General features: G+C 42.6%; 2 protein-coding genes across 2 annotated transcripts in view; one reads left to right on the top strand and one right to left on the bottom strand.

The window, feature by feature from the left end:
- Nucleotides 1-5,429, bottom strand: part of PECR (peroxisomal trans-2-enoyl-CoA reductase) — a 40,031-nt gene extending 34,602 nt beyond the window's left edge. The window contains exon 1 of the mRNA XM_059476481.1: nucleotides 5,374-5,429. The gene's annotated coding sequence lies outside the window, so the exon portion shown is untranslated. The remainder of the gene's footprint in view (nucleotides 1-5,373) is intronic.
- Nucleotides 5,430-6,854: 1,425 nt separating this feature from the next.
- Nucleotides 6,855-17,625, top strand: part of XRCC5 (X-ray repair cross complementing 5) — a 53,873-nt gene continuing 43,102 nt past the window's right edge. The window contains exons 1-4 of the mRNA XM_059476333.1: nucleotides 6,855-7,139; nucleotides 13,829-13,942; nucleotides 14,469-14,652; nucleotides 16,306-16,354. Coding sequence (XP_059332316.1) covers nucleotides 13,865-13,942; nucleotides 14,469-14,652; nucleotides 16,306-16,354 — 311 coding nt within the window. The 5' untranslated portion in view covers nucleotides 6,855-7,139; nucleotides 13,829-13,864. The remainder of the gene's footprint in view (nucleotides 7,140-13,828; nucleotides 13,943-14,468; nucleotides 14,653-16,305; nucleotides 16,355-17,625) is intronic.

The raw sequence follows: 17,625 nt of genomic DNA, 5'->3' as shown, positions 1-17,625 counted from the left end.
GTGTTGCTCTCATGCTTCTGTTTTACTTTGTGTTAAAATCAGTGGTGTGGAATGGACACAGTCATTCTGTGCTGATAATTGATTAGAATTCCTTGTGTTTGAAAATCCACTTTAAAGTGTGTCTGAAACAGGTCAAAGTTCTACCCCTTGTTAAACAGTGCCTATCCAGAATTGTCATATGTCTCTGGGGCCTGGGTTCTTTATTTTTACTTCATAGCTCACAAATGAAAACTTTTGATTTAATTTTACGCATTGGGTGTCTGTTTAGCTTTAGCCACAAGGATCTATAGCAGGGGGCACACTTCCATACCAAAACAGGAAGTACTTTTAACTCTTCAAACATGGTTTGTGTGTCTGTGACTTAGAGCTGCTACTTAAAGCTGTGCTGGGAAGATTTCTTATAACCCTTGGGTACTTCAGGCATGACTCTGGTAAGTCAAAGGAGAATCCACCAGCAGAGTTCTTCAAGGTGCCTAAATATTAAATGACACCTTTGGATCTCTCATATAGTCTTATTACAGCCCTACCCTCCTGCTTGTGCAGGGAAAACACTTATTTAAAATCTTCTTTCTTCTAAGAAGGAGAGATGAATCTTCAAAAAACCCAAACAAAATTCCTAGCTGAGGGCTAGCACAGCTTCAGTAAAACAGCTCTTTGAGCCAAAAAGCTACCTGTAGGAAATTCCCTCAAACTGGAAGTGCAACAGCTGAAACAGCAGGAAGGTGCTTTTGGTTTGATGCCTGCTGCAAACATGGCCAAGGGAACAGAATTCCTTATGTGGCAGATGTATGCTGGGGACTTGCCACCTCTAGTGAAAAACATAACAAAGGACACTCAGCTTCCTGTGAGATGGGCCCAGAGAATTAGCTCTTTAGCCTTTGCAGTTCTCACTTCTGAGGTGCAAGGTAATCATTTGATAAGATAATGGTTATCAGTGAGAGACTCCTATGGAAGATCTTTGCATCGGGCAAAGCACACCTGTGTGACTGCCCCATGTATCTCACCAGGGGAGAGGAGGTGCTAATTCTGCCTGCTGACTTACCCACCCCATTCAGTTTCTCTGAGGACTGAAACAATAACAGCATAAATGTGCTTTTATCCACTGTAAGTCCATCGAATTCACCCTTCTAGTCCCTCCAGCCTGTGCTTTGAATCCTAAGGTCAGGATCCTGCAATTCCTCATTGAGATTATCAGCAGAGGCTGCACAATGGATCCTCATAACCACTCCCCCACAGGTACCTTTCAGAAGCTGCAACCACTAGCTAAAACCAGCCACTCCAATGTGCTCTTGAACACTGAAGCATGCAATTACACTAGCATTGCAGTGAGAAAATAAGGATGCACAGAGCACAGTTCTGCACTGTGATGGACACAATTCAGCTCAACATTTATGCAGCCCCTTTTTGTCCCAGGCAGTGAATTATCTATGGGATCAGTGCCCTCCCTTCTTCTTTCCAAGCATTTGGCAATGTGAGGCAGTTGTGTTAATGTGTTTTCATCCCTAGATTAGTCCACACACATTTATTCCCTGAATGGAAAAGGGAACTCAAAAAAAAAAAAAAAAAAAAAGCAAGCTTGAATCAAATTCAGGAAGGGCTAATCCACTTGGAAACACAACTTCTCAATTTATTTGGTGAATTAGAATAGACATTGTGTTTGCTTGTCTTAACTACTAAAGCATGATTTCTCTTACAACAGGCAGACAGTTAATGGTGAGGGAGGGCTTGTGGTTGTGTGTTAGGTCCAGGTAAATTACCAGGGGGCAGAAAAATCCCCAAAGCATCCTTCCACATAACAGGTGAAGTGTGATTGCATACAAACAAGCAGCCCAGAGAAATGAGGCTTGAGGGTCTGTCATGTATCCCCCTGCTCACCCAGTTCCATTAACTTGCAGTTCTCCTAATCTCATGTCATTACACAGTAGCTGAAGTCTGTCAGAATGCATTAAAATACAGAGAATGCCTGAGTCAGCCCAACAATGCATTTTTCCCATGTTATAAAAATGCCCTTGCTTTTAGCATGCTAAAACATAGAACCTTATTCCCAGAGTACAGCAGCTAAAATCCATTGTGGTTTGTATCCACTGAAATTAGATATTCCATGGATAAATTTGACCTGGGGCCCCTTCAGATACAAATCTTAGATGTGATCTCCTTGTCCCAGCCATTTCTTCCAGGTACACACTTAGCTTTACAAGATAAAAAAGAATAACTACTGATTTTGATAGTCTATTCTGCCTGCAAATAGGATAAATCCCCACTTCCCAGGCAACATGTTCCCCCAGAGCATGTTTTATTACAAGTTCCTCCAGCACTGATGTACATTAAGACAAGTATATTTGAAGGTGCCTTAGACTATCTTCATATATATGCCAAATTCTTTCTGCTCCTACAGTGATAAGGTAAGAGAATCAATTATTTCTACTACAAAACACCAGCAAACCAGCTCATTAGGATATAACACAAATATAGTTTAATTTATTCTAGCCTGATTATCTGAATAACCTGCAGTTGTGATCTGAACACCCCAAATATCATAAATAAAGGGAATGGTTTTTATAGTGCCAGTGCTGGGCATGAATCCAACAGCTCCTGGGGTAGTCAGCCTAAGGAGAGCATGCATTTTATTCAGTCTTTCTTTCTAAAATACAATCTTGTCCTGAAGTATCAAAGTGTCAGTTTCTAATGATGTACTTAAATGTATTTGTAGTGAGATGCCCTTATAATTACAGGCAATTACTAGAATATCCTTCCATGATAATGGCGATTTTCCTTAACATTTTATCCACAGAAAAATGGCATGCAGAATTAATAAACACAAGCAATTTTAACCTTCATTAATTTATTCAAATGAGCTCCTCTGTGACCTAAGAAAGGAGCAGAAATAATTCGTAGCATCTCCATGTAGTAAAGAAAAAAAGTGAAATATTTACTATAATGAGCAGTATCATCCCAAGGCACACAGTGTCACTGACAATGGTGGCTCAGTTCTCCCTAAATGTGTGTTGGTGGAGCTGCCTTCAGTGACTCACAGTGATTACAGCACTGGCTTGTCTCTAATGCGATTAAACACCGCTGGAGCAATGGACTCTAATGTTGAAACAGGCTCCAAGGCAAAAGTCTCACATCATGGTGGTGACTTCAGCCAGCCCCATGATTACAGCAGGATTGCTCTGAGGCTCCAGTTCCACCCTAAAACCAAGTCTGTTTTGTTGGCTAAATTTGCCATTTATTTCAATAGAACATTATAAAAAATTAAAGGTCTGTCTTGAATGTCTACTACAAAAAGAAACCTGCAGAACTCATTGTCATCTTGATGACTTCCTTCCAAGGAATTTCTATGAAACAATAAAATAACTGACAGGGAAAACTTGAAATTATTCGTCCCCTGCCTCTACACTGTCACATATCTGCTAGTGTAATGGGTTAACATCAATTTACACAAACAGAAACTAAACCTAATCCCTTCTTTCCTCTCAAATATAAGCTCCCTCCTTCACATGGCTGCTTTGTCCCTCAAAGCACAGGGAACTCATAAGAATTAAAACATGACGTCCCCTCCTCAATGCTGCAATGCTCCATTTTGAAAGTGCAATTAAAGCAAATATTTTTCAAAAGATCCAAAATTTCATCCTTTCAGTCTGATTCAATCTGCTTCCAGGTGCAGGCAAACAGATAGAAATTTAAAATGGGATCCTCTCAGCTCAGAAAGAGCCTTGTTTGGCAGCTGAAGATTCCTAATCCCTTCCCACAGTTGAATGGATAAGGAACAAAATCCTGTGCTGCAAGGATTAAATTAGATTATTAGCCAGCCCCTGTGTGTGTGTGCATGCAAACACGCACGATGCTGGTGAGGGCAGAATGAAACTAAAGGGGAGGATACTAAAGGCTTATCCGTGTGCATCTGCTAAGCAAATCCTTCACGCAGTGAGTTATCCCAGCTCGCTTGTCCTGAACAATCTGCTGCATGAAAGCGCTTTGCAGAGCCCGGGCAAACACAGCTGCAGCGCTCATGGCTGCCAACAAAGGCACTGCACAGGCAGCGGTGTGATACAGGCTGCCACACAAAGGGCGCCGGGAGAACGAGATGGATGAGATTCTGCTTCTGCCACAACCCCAGCTGAAACAGCAGCAACCACTCGGTACTTACCACCTCTTAATAAGACGCTGGCTTTAACATTTTTCCAAACACTATTTGATGCACTTTTGCTGGGCTGTTGCTTTCCCCAAAGCACATATACCTGACATGATCTCTCTGGTCTTCTCCAGGAACCCAGGTGCTCTGGAGTTCAGTTGAGCCCAACTATTTCTATTTGTTTGAAAGAAAACCAGACCCTACATATGCAGATAGCCCTACAAAACGTAATAAACAAATAATTTGTTATAACAGATTTAACAACTAATCCAGAAAAGTCTGCCAGAGTTGTTTCCACTGCAGACACATGTCTGGGGCTTTTCAGTTACCTAGCAGTGGGAAATACTTAGCCACTTGTGATACCAGGCTGAGTGGCTCTTGCATCACTGCCTGCAGAAATCCTTTGGCTAATCCACGGATTTAGAACTCATGAAGCAATCCTAAACCAAAGGTAAAATGCAAGAGTACGTGGTTTCTTGCTGCTGTTATTACCTAATTTCTGCCAGATTAATGCGCAGAAATTCATCTCCAGTGCGGCAGTGCTTGCTGGGTGACGCTCCCTACTTCGGCGGGCTACAGAGCTGCCTCTGCCTGGTGTCTGGGATCACGTTGCCCTCCAGCGGCTGAACTGAAAAATGGGGATAAAAGGCCACTGCAGTACTTCTCTCTGCTTTAGAAATGCATCCAGAGAGGTCTGGATGAAATTGCAATGGAAATACTAAGAACTTATGTCATGCTAATTCTTAATATATGAATACAAAACAAATCCTACCCTTCCTTCCTGTTCCTCATAGGTCTGCAATCTGGAACCATCTTCATCCTCAGGATGGCATGCTACTCTTTCTCTGGCATGCCAGGCTTATACAGTGGGCCATAGGAGAATGTTTAGTGAGAAGCAAATACAGCATTTTAGTTTGTCCTTATGCTTGAGAGTGTGGTCAAACCCCACTTTCACAGATTGCACAAAGCAATCTCTCAATAATACATACCACTGTAATGTATACATTCTTCTCAAAAATACTTTTGGGTTTTTGTTTTTCCAATAACATGCGACAACAAAAAGCACAATATTTTAAAATATACAAAAGTCTAAAAAAGCTCAGTGCTCCTCTGAGCTGCGCCTTGCAGATAATTTTTTTCGAACATTTAACATAACGAGGCACTTTCTTGTTTTCATTATAGTGCAAGAGATTGTTATCATTACATTACAAGGGTTCTATATTGGTAGAGTTTCATACCTCCTTGATGTTTCTTGTAGGCAGCTCCTCTAGGCACTGACTCTTCCTTGCCCTCACAGCAGCCATCTGACTGCAGTTCCCTCAACCCACCAATCCACTCTTTTATAACACTCTTCTTGTTGGCTACAGCTGTGGCCTGTTAAAATTAAGCCTGCTCCTAATCTTTAATAACTAACCCAGCTGCAACTGTTTAGGGGATAAGATTATATTCTATACTGCCTTATATTCTATCCCCCTACATTTTCTGTTTTGAAAGTGAAGCTCCATTCACAAATGCCTGTGAGTGCTCAACATTTATGCAGATCTGACATATCTCAAACTGAGCACTAAGAAAATGTGATTCACACAACCAGTGGTTACTGGTGAGGGACTTGGTTCAAGTGATACCTATATCAGATTACTGCCAATCTGCTGAACAAAACCAGACTTTACTTCTTATAGTGCCATTTAGTTACCATAATCATAAGAATTTCCTCTTTCACTCTCTGCCTCCAAATTTTTGGAACAAATGAGGCAAGAGTTCTCATGACTCCTTCAGTACATAGCCCTAACTTTATCCCAATATATATTGAAATAGATTATGACATTGTCAAAAAGTACCCGGTCCTGTAGTTGAATCTGTATCACAGCCTAGAGAAATACTTGGTTAAGGTTGGAAAAGAAACATTAATGTCAGAACTTCCTGTTATTTTGGAGCTGGACTTTTGCAACTTTAATATTCTCTTTACTTCTTACAGAAAAACAAATAAATTTAAAAAATGAAATTACATTAAATAGTCTCCTCCTGACAGTTACATGAGATTCAGCTGGGATGAAACCTTTGGACCCACAGCATATGTTTCTGCCTTTTGAGCTAATTAAATAATTGACAGCTGTGGAAGACTGTCCATTTACAAAGGTCATCTGCAATCAGGCAGCAACACAATTAACATCAGCAGCAAAAAGTGATTAGAGATAAAACAGGAAATGTCAGAGCTTTTGCAGTGGAGATGTTTTCAAATCAGCTGAGCCAGGTGAATTCCATCCAAGGCAAATATGAAACTGGCCAAAGCAAGCTTTAATGATTTCCCTTGAAAGTCATGTATGAGATTACAAATATAGTATCTACTTTAAAAAGGGATGAGAGAGGGCAAAGGTGTCAGGGAGTTAGAGGCTCTCTGGGTTCTAGAGAGTGGCAAGTAGTGTAGCAAATAATTAAACCTTTAGTAGATACTCAGAGCATAATAAATAAAAGGAAAACCAGGGGGATTTAAGGACAAATGTTGTTAAATCATCCTCCCACCTTCCTTATTTTATTTAGTGAGGCTTGGATGCTGTTTTAAATTACATTCTCCTGAGCAGGCTGGGAAGTGTTGTGCATTTTGGTGCCTGAAAAAATAGTTGCAAAAGCAGGTAGAGTGATATATTTTAAGCTGTGCCCAGTGGTTATTCCCAGGACTGGCCATCTTGTGTTGTGCAGTGTCCTTTTATGACCTGGCTGAAGACAAAACAGTTCTTATGAAATCTGGACGTGTCATCAGAATGAGGGGCACCATGGCTAAGAAGATAAGAACTAAAAAAAAAATTATTGTTGCAATTTCATAAATGGATTGGAAGAGGAAAGAATCCAGGATTCAACTAGTGAGACATCCATGCCATTTAATTCATTGGGAATAAAAACCAGCAGGTGGAAGAACTACTGGATGGGCAGCAATTCTGCAGGACAGAACAGGCAAGCTACAGAAGAGTGTGATTCTCAAGTGTGACTCCATGACAGTGAGGAAAAGGTAAAAATCCACATGGGGGGAAAATGGGCTGTAAACTGCTGGCCTGTGATTTCATGCCTTCCCTCTCTGTGGTACTTGATAAGGCCTCTGCTGGTGTACAGCAGCCAGTGGAAGGGGGTTTTTTTCTGCCTGAGAAATGTGTAATTACTGCATAATCTGGAGAAGGGAAAGACAAAGCTGTAAATTCAGCAGCTGGGGCAGGGGGCAGTGACAAGGGAAAGCAACAGTGACACCCCAGTGGGAGAGGAACTGCAAACATGGAGCCTTTGTCTCTCAGCTCCATGCTGAGGAATTTGAAGAGCCATTTCTCCTCTGCAGTCCTATGGGATTAGGAGGTCTGGGTGTGCTGCTTTGAAGTAGTTTATCAGCTGTGATCCATTTGCCACTATTCAGTAGCCCCTGTACTGAAATGTGCCTGGCAGGACAAACCCTGAGTCAATATACCCTCTTTACTCATTGCCTCTCCTTCCTATGTTTTTCTTTTGTGTTTTCATGCAAGGTTGGATGGTGTGGTATAATCTTTCCTATTTTGCTAATTTTCCTGCTGCAGTAATGTCTTTGTTTCCTAAGAGGCTCATTTCTTTGCATTGCATGAACTTAAATGAAAATGGACAAAGCAGATAGACCAAGAGATGAAAACTGTTAAATCCCTCAAAGGATTCTTTAGAAGCTATTTTCCAGTTTATTAAAGGCACAGTTTTTAATGTGCCAAATGTTGTTGAGTCACAGACAGAGAACAAGCCCTGTGGACTTGGAGCTGAACCTCAAAGCCAAAGACCAGTTTTGCTTTAGAGAGTGGATCTTTTCCCTGCAGGTGTATTCCACAGAAGCAACTAAGCAAACACTGTGAGTGAGGTTGGCATCCCTTGGGAAGGACCATCAGAAATCACCAACAGACACAATAAATACTAGTGTTGGTCTGCACCACAGTTTTGGCATGTGCTTTCAAGCAGGTGTTTGGAAAGACCTCTTGGGAGAAGACAACAACACACCTCACAAAGCCCAGTGTAGGAGGCTGCTAACACATGTGCTTCCAAGCTCTGCTTTGTTTTGGGTGCCAATTTCCCATCTACTTTGTCTTCCAGCCTGCTGCCCAGCTTGTACTGATGGAAATACAAAGCTGATTGGTGTCACAGTGTGTTTGCCCTGCTTTGTTTATATGTGGAAAATTCAGTTCATAATTCCTCAGTTTGCAGTTAGCACCCACTTTTATGTATCATCCCAGGCAAACAATAGGTAATGATTGCAAAGTTAATTCTATTTTTCTGTAGAAAATTCTGCTTTATGTATCCATTTCAATAAAGCTATTGGGCTAGATCCCAGATGGCTATGGTATTCATCTTTCCACCAGGCATTTGTCCAAAGTCTTACCCTGTGGGTAAAGAGGGAGAAAGGCCAAGTCATCTTGCAACTTTTACATTTAAACCATTTACATTTGCTCAGAGATGCCATAAGCAGCTGGGTCTCAGCTGTAACTCTCTGGGAAATACATTCCCTCTTGTAAAAACCAGGGAAGCCATTTTCATTGCTGCCTTGTAAAGGCATTGAGAAGTTAAGCACAAAGCAACCATTCATTGCTGTCCCAGGAGTGTGCTTACTTCATCCAGGCTTGGTCTGGGGGGGAATTAACCAAACAAGGAATGAGCAGAGCAATGAGTGAAAACCTCACTGACACTGAGGTGGGACACACTTTGGTGTGAATGAGATTACAGCTGATCACTCTGGATCCTGAGTCCTCTGAGATGTCATATATTTATTATTTATACCCAGAGACTGGCATTCTGTACAAGAGAAATAAACAATTAATCACAGCTTTTTTTTTTTTTTTTTTTTCATGCTTTCACAAGCAAAGATTCTCAAATCTTCATCCAGGCTAACAAAGCCCTGGTGCCCCAGATGGAGTTGATTAGTCAGATTTGATGATTACCAATGATGGAGCTCTGTTCAGACTTGCAAAGGGAAAAGGAAATGTGGATTAAGGTTTGTTTCAGGAATGATTAGCCAGTTTTCCTTTGAATGGTGGAAACAGCTCTGAAGAATTTGGCAGCGTGAAGGTGTGAGGTAGAAATGTTTTGGTTTGTTGTTTGTGTATTCTGCCAGAGAGCTAAAAGCCCCCATTTATGTCAGATTGAGAGCTAAAGGACAGGAATATCACAGATTGAGTTTCATGGTTACAGGTTGTCTTTAGTTGTACTCAGACTTTGTAAGGAAATGTGATACTGGTACCAGGGCTGGCCATACAAACCTTCTGCAATCAGAGGTTCCCAGTTCTGGCCCAAGGTGGGTTTCCCTAAGTAATGTCTGCAATTACAGCTCTAGCTGCAAGAGCTTGGACCAAAGCCTGGGATTCAGCTTTCATGTCAAATCTAGGAGTCAGAGAGAAGGGGTTTATGTCAATATTCTGTTCCAGCAGTCAGGGCTGAGGTTTTACTTTCCAACCCCAGCATAAAAATAAAATGTTCATTCATCATGATGCCTTGCAAAATGCTTTTCTGCTGGTGTGTGAAAAGCTATTGCTGATTAAATTGATGAGTTCTTGTTTCTCTATTCTTCCCTTCTGTGTGTGCACATCTCCTGTCTTGTGCCTGGAATTCAAGCTCTGCTGGAAATCAGCTGGAGTGGGGTTTGCCTGCTTGTGAGCCCAAGGGAGGGCTTTTGGACTAAGATAACATCAGGAATAATAATAATGATAGCAAGCAGCCTGATTTCCTTGGCTGATTAATCTGAAATCTCCTTAGAGACATTTAGGAAGACAATGCAAGATTTTCTCTGGCAGTAGCTGACTGGGATTTTTTGTCTACCGGTTTTCCCTAAAATGTTTGTCACATTGCCAAGCTGCTCTGTTCCTTTGATATGCAAAGTGCTTTGAAGAGAGAATCCCTCAATTACCAGTATTCCCAAAGCATGGCAATGTAGTAAGGAGGGAAAGGGGATTTTTGTCTTCAGACATCACTCAGTATAAAAAGGAAATACTTGTGTTTGTAGGGTCGTCTTCTGGTACAAGATTTTTGAAGTGTTCATGTAAGATTTACTCTTTTGTAGCTACACTAGTATCCCCACTTGGAGCTCTGTTTTGAGAATAATTATAGGTAATATATGGGTTTTGAGATATACCTAGAAGTGAAAAACACTTTCACTGGTAATGGTAATGACACCCTCAAAGGATACAGGGAAGGTAATGCAGAACAAGAAGTACTAAATACATGTGATGAAATACTTGCCATTCTCATATATCTCTAATGATTTCATAGCCAATGGACACCAAGATATACCTGATATAGCATCTATTTTACTAGGAATTCTTAAAATCAGTGGGTTCCAGTTTGATCAAACAGCCTGGATGCAATGTGGTTCAGAAATTCTCTCTGTTGTGAATGGTGGGACAAAGCTAGTGTTGTGCCAGTGTTTAATGAAACAATCCTGACCCACTGGTGATACACAGGCAGAATGTACCTTTGGGATGCTTTGGGCAGCTGAAATCCCTGTTCCAGTGGTGAAGGGGAATGGCTGCTCCCCAGCAGGCTGTGTCCTGCGGGATTCTGGGGTGCCATGGAGGCTGGGGAGCCCTGGAGACATCCCCTTTGGGGTGATGTGCTGGGTTTGGCTGGGATAGAGCTAATGTTCTTCACACCACTGGGTATGGGGATGTGTTTTGGGTTTGTGCTCAACACAGGGTTGACAATGCAGAGGTGTTTTTGTTATTGCTGAGCAGAGCTTACAGAGCCAAGGCCTGTTCTGCTTTTTGTATGGCCATGCTCCAACAGAGTTGGGAGTGATGCAGCTGGGACAGCTGACCCCAGCTGACCAAAGGGGTATTCCAGACCATATAACATGACAGTATATAAAGGGGAGAGGAGGAGGAGGAAGAAGAGGGGCTGTTTGGAGTGTGGAAATTTGGCCATAGCTACCATTACACGTGCTGCGGCCCTGCTCTCCTGGAGATGGCTGAAGCCCTGCCTGTCCTGGGGAAGCAGTGAATTAATGCCTTGGTTTGCTTTGCTGGTGTGCATGGCTCTTGTTTTTCTTATTATACTGTCGTTACTTCAACCCACGAGTATTCCAGCTTTAACCCTCCCTATTGTCTCCCCAGTGCTGCTGGTGGGGGACAAGTGAGTGCCTGTGGGGCTGGGCTTGCCCACCTCCAGCCGGGGTTACATCGGCATGGGCGAGGGATGGGATGTAACCCATCGGGAGGTGCTGTAGGGCAGGACAGAAGGGCCCCTGACACCTGCCCTGGACCCTCCTCTCCTCAGGGACCCCATTCACCTACCTCGGGCTTGTCCTGGGCTACGCTCCGCCCGAACTGCGGCTAAACTGACAGCCACGCCTGCGAGATGTGGCACTTGGAGGGAGGGCTGCGAGAAGCCCGGAGGAAAAAGATGAGGGAAGGGAGATCTCCCCTCTCCCATAGCCCGGCCGTGCCCACCTGAGCTTTCCCCTCAGCCGGTCCCGAACCGGCAGCGCCGGCAGCGGCCCCGCCCGAGTCCCCGTCCGCCGCTAGGCGGCGCTGTCCCCGCCGCGGAACGCGAGGCGCCGCCGCCGTGTTCCCGGGGGGACGTGGGGCGGGCGGAGCGCTGAGCGCGACGCACCGCGTCCCGGCACCAGCGCCATGGCGCCCAGCGGCAAGGTGAGGGCAGGGGGCCCGGCGGGGGTACCGCCGGCTCCGGGCACCCACGGGCACCCATCCCTGGCACCGGATACCCACGGGCACCCATCCCTGACTCCGGGCACTCACATGCACCCATCCTTTTGCGCCCTGTAACTCCTCCCCGTGCTGGCCGCCGAGCCGCTGCCGGTGCAAAGCTGACTAGCTCAGAGGGAATCAGTGTTCCTGCTTTAGAGCACAGTGCAGCTCCCGCAGCAGTGACTGGCATTACTCTTGCTGGAGTAATGCTAGAACTGGTTTTGCTCTGTTGAAAATGCAGTTTCTATATCTGATGCTTATTGATGAAAGCTGTGTTCAGGTCTCCTGTGTTACGGAGCAGTTTAGTGTCTGTTAAGCGCAGCTTTATCTGTGCTGCTGTAGCCATCTCTGTCTTTGCTTTATTATAGCTGCTTCAGCACCGAGAGGTCAGAGATAAAGGCAGGCTTGTTCCACATCGCCCTTAGCGGCACTGAGCAGGGCGGGTTGGTGTCGCTCAGGTGTGACAGGGCTGTCCTGCGGTCACACGTGCGAAGCTCCGGGCCAGTGTCGCTCAGGAGCCTGCACTGCCAGCAGCAGCTCTGCGTGCTCATGGCCAGAGGGTAATAACAGGTTAGTAACAGCTGAAGAGAGACATTGAGGAGGTGCCCTCTTCCTGAAGGAGGATTCCAAATACCTGAACGAGCACCCAGCTTGGGTTTGCTGCCTTCCAGAAGAGCATGTTTGCACTTGACATTGATGGTGTGTTTGTAAGCAAACAGCAGCTCTGCACTCCTGCGCTTCTGTGGCTTCTCTGCTGTCACCCTGCCGTCTATGAAGTGTTTTTAGGGAGCACAGCACCAAGCCAAGGAGGGTCTGCAGCTGCTGCCGTGGGTAGATTCAGTAATTCCCCAGGCTGGTGGTGGACACTGACAGGGCTCTTGTGAGAACACTTTGCTGCCTCTGCTCCACTCTGAGCTTCTGCAGACCTGGCTGGCTCAGGCGCTTGTTCCCAGCTCCCAGGCAAGCCTGGTGAAGGCAGGATGAGTGCTAAGACTGAGTGTAACCTGCAGGACAGCTTGTGGAGCTCTGCTCTCAGCAGGTGCTTGGAGTTGCTTGCAAGGCTGGGCTTGCAGGGCTTACACCAATGCCTTATCTTGCTGTTCATCCATTTGGCTTTGCAGAAGCAGACTCTACATCTTGTGTCACTTGACAGATTTAGGATTATTGCCCACATCCTTTTGTCAGCTTCATTTCTTCTGGAACTGGATATATTTTGTGTTTTAAAATGAATCAGCTGGCTTCAGCCTAGGTAATACCTGACTTTCCTGTTCAGGCAAACAATTTTTTTTCAGGCAGGATAATTTAATCTACTGGCAGCTCATCAAGGTTTTGATGCATATTTAGGGAACTTTGGTTTAATCCATGAGAATAAATTTGAGCTGGCCTTGGACATGCAGGGCCTCATTTTGCTGAATTCCTCTTGCAACTACATTAATGTGGATGATTAATCAAGATAAGGGGAGTCTGTGAAAGAACTTTAGAGGAACTTGGAGTCAAATGAGAAATTGCAAGAAACAATTTTATTTATTTCTAGTGTATAAATCAATTCATGGGCAGACTTGGGCAGTGTTTTGTATAGATCAGCTAAAGAGGTGATCAGAAATGCAAAAATATAGACTAATGTGAGGTATTTAAACCCCTAAATTGAAATTGGAATTCATCCTTGCAATTGTCAACTAAAATATCTGTTTAATTTCCTGGTGCAGAGAAGCCCTTAGATCCCAAATATATTAATGGGATTGTACAGAAATTACATGCCCTTTACAGATTATTGTGTAACATAGGATTTTTTTGTGTTTTCCACGGAAATGTCTGGAACATGGTACAGGATGAAATTATTTTTTTTTTTCAGTGCAGTTATGCCAGTTCTGTCTTCCACCATTGTCTCTTATTAACAATTAGTGTAAAAGAAACCACTTGTGATGTAGTTTGATTTTTGGGCTTTGTATGTACCCTTGTAAGTAATTATGCTTGTATTTTATTTTTTATTCTCACTCCTTTCCAGGTGGCAGTAGTGCTGTGCCTGGATGTAGGCCTTACAATGAGCAGTTCTTCCCCTGGTGAAGAGTCTTCACTTGACCAAGCCAAGAAGATTATGACAAAGTTTGTGCAGAGACAGGTGTGTGTGACTTCATAAATGTTAAAAACATCTGGGAAACATTTTCCTCATTTACTAATAATTGAAATAAATGAGGAATGAGTGAGAATTAGTCCGTGTTTATGCAGGAGTGACAGGGCTCTTTGTTTCAGCTGTATTTTTTGTGCATGAGATGTGATAGTTGGATTGGTCACCATTTTTTCTTCAGGGCAGTAGAAACTTTTAGGGAAAAGAATTGCTTTTCTCTTTCTCTAAAATATTTCAATACTTATTAATTGCCCCACAGAAGACCCATTTTGAGGACTGAATCAACCAATTTTACTTGTTTTATCCCAGATAGCCTCTTGTAAATTTGTTAGTTCAATTTTATCTTTGTGATCTCACTGTAAGTTTATGTTTTGAGAGGATAGCACTGAATAAGTAAAAACCAGTAAATTCATTGTAATTGATGTTTCAAAATTAGTTCAGTTTGCTGTAATGTGCCTAACATAGTTATGTATGAATCTACTGTGTTTTTATACCTGTTTTGTGTTCTCTGTACCTGCAGGTTTTTGCTGAGAGTAAAGATGAAGTTGCTGTAGTTCTGTTTGGCACTAATGGCACTAGAAATGGCCTTGCCAGTGAGGATCAATACCAAAACATTACTGTACATAGATCACTAATGCTGCCAGATTTTGATCTGCTGGAAGACATTCAAAATGTGATTAAAGCAGGCTCTGCACAAGCAGACTGTATCCTTTTGCTGAAGAGCACTTCTTGAACTGATTCAGCTACGTAGGAGACAGGAAGTCAGTGTTGTGAAATTGGGCTCAGCCTCCCAAGTTTTAACTACTATCAGAGTTGAGCTAATTTGTGGTTGTAAGTTTGTCCAAAAGCAGATTTAGCTGCTTTTTGACGTTCTTTTAGGCTAACAGATGTAGCCTTGGCCTTAAAAGGAATCATTGGTTTTATGAAGTGTTCTGTTAATTAAAGAGAAAAAAGATAGTAATATAATTTTAGGCTTCAAATAAGGCATGTATTTTAAAAATAGCATTACAGAACTTGGTTTGTGCTTTTTAATAAAAATGTTGTTTATGAAGTAAGTCAGCAGAAGTTCCAGAAACCAGACTGTCCTGGTTTCAGCCCAGCTGGCAACTCAGCCACACACAGCTACTTGCTCATTCTTCCACCAGTTGGATGGGAGAGAACTGAAAGGGTAAAAGGGAGAAAACCCGTGGGTTGACATAAAGACAAGTTAATAGGGAAGTTAAAAGCTGTGCACACAAGCAGAGCAAAACAAGGAATTATTCACTGCTTCTCCAGGCAGGCAGGTGTTCAGTCATCTCCAGGAGAGCAGGGCTCCATCAGACTTAACAGTTACCTGGGAAGACCAACACCAGAACTCTGAATATCCCCCCCTCCTCTTTCTTCCTGCCAGCTTTACATGTTGAGTGTGATGCCAGGTGTGGGATATCCCATTGGTCAGGTGAGACCAGCTGTCCCTGCTGTGTCTCCTCTCCATGTCTTGTGTCCCCCCCAGCTTCCTCACTGGCAGGGTGGTACAGGAATCAGAAAAGGCCTTGGCTCTTTGCAAGCACTGCTCACCAACAGCCACAACATCCCTATATTATCATCACTGTTTCCAGCACAGTTTCAAGACCCAGCCCCATGTCAGCTCCCGTGAAGAAAACTATCTCTAACCCAGAGAAAGCAGAATAGAAGTTTATCAGATTGATTTATTTATAAAGTATTTCAAACATTGCCAAATGTTACTCCCTGGTTTGAATGCCATTCATATTTGACTGTGTTCTGCTCTTAGTTACATGTAAGGTGAAGAGTTTTAAAGAGTAATTTATATAGCATTCCTTCATGTGTTTCATTTACATTCAGTTCAGTCTCCTGTGTTGTCTCTCTCTGGCCATAAAATGGTTGCTGTGAGCTCTGTCCAGGCAGTCAGAGCTGTTTCAGAAGTGTGCAGCCACTCAGCTGGCTCACACATTCCCAGTGGACATTGTGATCAGGAAGAGATTGTCAGATGCAGGTGGTTCAAAGAAAAACTTCTGTGAGAAAATGATATATGTTGAAATTTTGTTGGTGGATTCAGAGTAACATTCTAAAAGTTAGATTGCCTCTTCATGGACTTGAGCCTCTCATTGGCAGTTGAGAGGTTGGGATATGAAGTAGTGTTTTTAGTGTTCCATTGGGTAAGTGGGGCAGAGACAAGATCACAATACACACAAGTTATGTAGGAACCTCTTGCACATCAGTTATTTGAAAGAGTATTTCTTAACTAAAATGCATGTTTGTCAGTCTTTGAGAGAGAGTGAAAATGTAAAATTGTTTTATATGAAAAACACTATTCATTACTTGATTAAAATTCTGGGATTTTTCTTAATTTTGCCTAGTTCTGGATGCTATTATTGTGTGTATGGACTTGCTTCAGAAAGAAACAATGTGAGTATGTAACCTGAGGGTTTATACAAAAGTCTGACTTTGCACTGATGTTTTCTTGTCACTCTTATGTTTACTGTATGTATAAATGTGGGAAGTGCTTTCTGAAAAAAAAAAAAGGCAAACATTAAAGATAAACAGCACACTGCAGAAGTTTGCCTCTAAACAATCCTCATGAGACATCTGACTTGTCCAGACAATTGGAGAGCTTTCTGAGGCAACTGGCAACTCTGTAGTAGAGCCATGAGAGCATTGTTACCATTATAGAAGGCACAAAACCTTCCCTTTCTGTCACATTCCTTGTGTTCTGCTTTCAGAAACTGTTAATCTGGATGTTGAAATGCTTAGGAAAGAGCTACTGAATTTAAATGTGATGGCACATTTTAGAAAGAAAAAAGGAAAACAAAACTAGAAAGGTGAATTTGTTCAGCCTAGAAATTTAAAGACTGTTGGAGCTGAAGTGGCTGTTTGTAAATATGCAGGCTGTGGAAATAAAGGTGCAATAGGAAAAACCACTCTTTAAGCTGAGAAAAAATCTTGACATCAGTGTTACAAAGTTATCAGTGAGTGCACTGAGGCTGGCAAGGTGTTTCTAACACTCTGTGAAGTAGTGGTGCAGGGAAAGCAAGGTAACTGCACTTCCTCTCAAACCAGGGTTTGATCATGTTTCTAAAAAGGTTATATGATCTAATTGTGAGTGGAGAAGACTGGACTTGGTGATACAATTTATATTTTTATGAATAAAGTCTAATCAGTGTGGAAGGCTGTATCCATTTAGTGATTAAAACTGTTGTGAATGGAAATGACTGTATTTATGGCATTGTAGTCTTGAGTAGCTATGGAACCACTGGGTTTTGTTGTAGCTTGTATGCACCAACCCCTTTGATATGGAGTTTGTCTTCATTTGAGAAAATACTATAGGGTAAAAATTCAAGAAAATCACTCATGTGTTTGATTATCCAGATCAAAACTGAATTCATCCACTTCAACTGATTTTTGTTCTGTCATTCAACCTTCCTGATCTGTACTGTTACTAATTCTTAGTATATTAGGTAGTCTTGAAAGTCCATCTTCTCCAATGAATCTACTGAATTAGATTACTAAAATGGAACCCCCACCAGCAACAGTCATTTAAAATGCATTTTCACAAGAACAGACTTACAGCTGCAAAGGAAATAACCAATGTAATCCATAAACAGCCTAACATATTATATTAGGATTTTAGCCACATTGATGAAAATTGGCAGACTTCCATTCATTTAGGTGTAGTTAGT

This window comes from Ammospiza nelsoni, chromosome 7 (assembly GCF_027579445.1).
Source record: "Ammospiza nelsoni isolate bAmmNel1 chromosome 7, bAmmNel1.pri, whole genome shotgun sequence".
Lineage (NCBI taxonomy): Eukaryota > Metazoa > Chordata > Aves > Passeriformes > Passerellidae > Ammospiza > Ammospiza nelsoni.
Note: the sequence above shows the minus strand (reverse complement) of the source record. Positions and strands in the feature narration are given on the sequence as shown.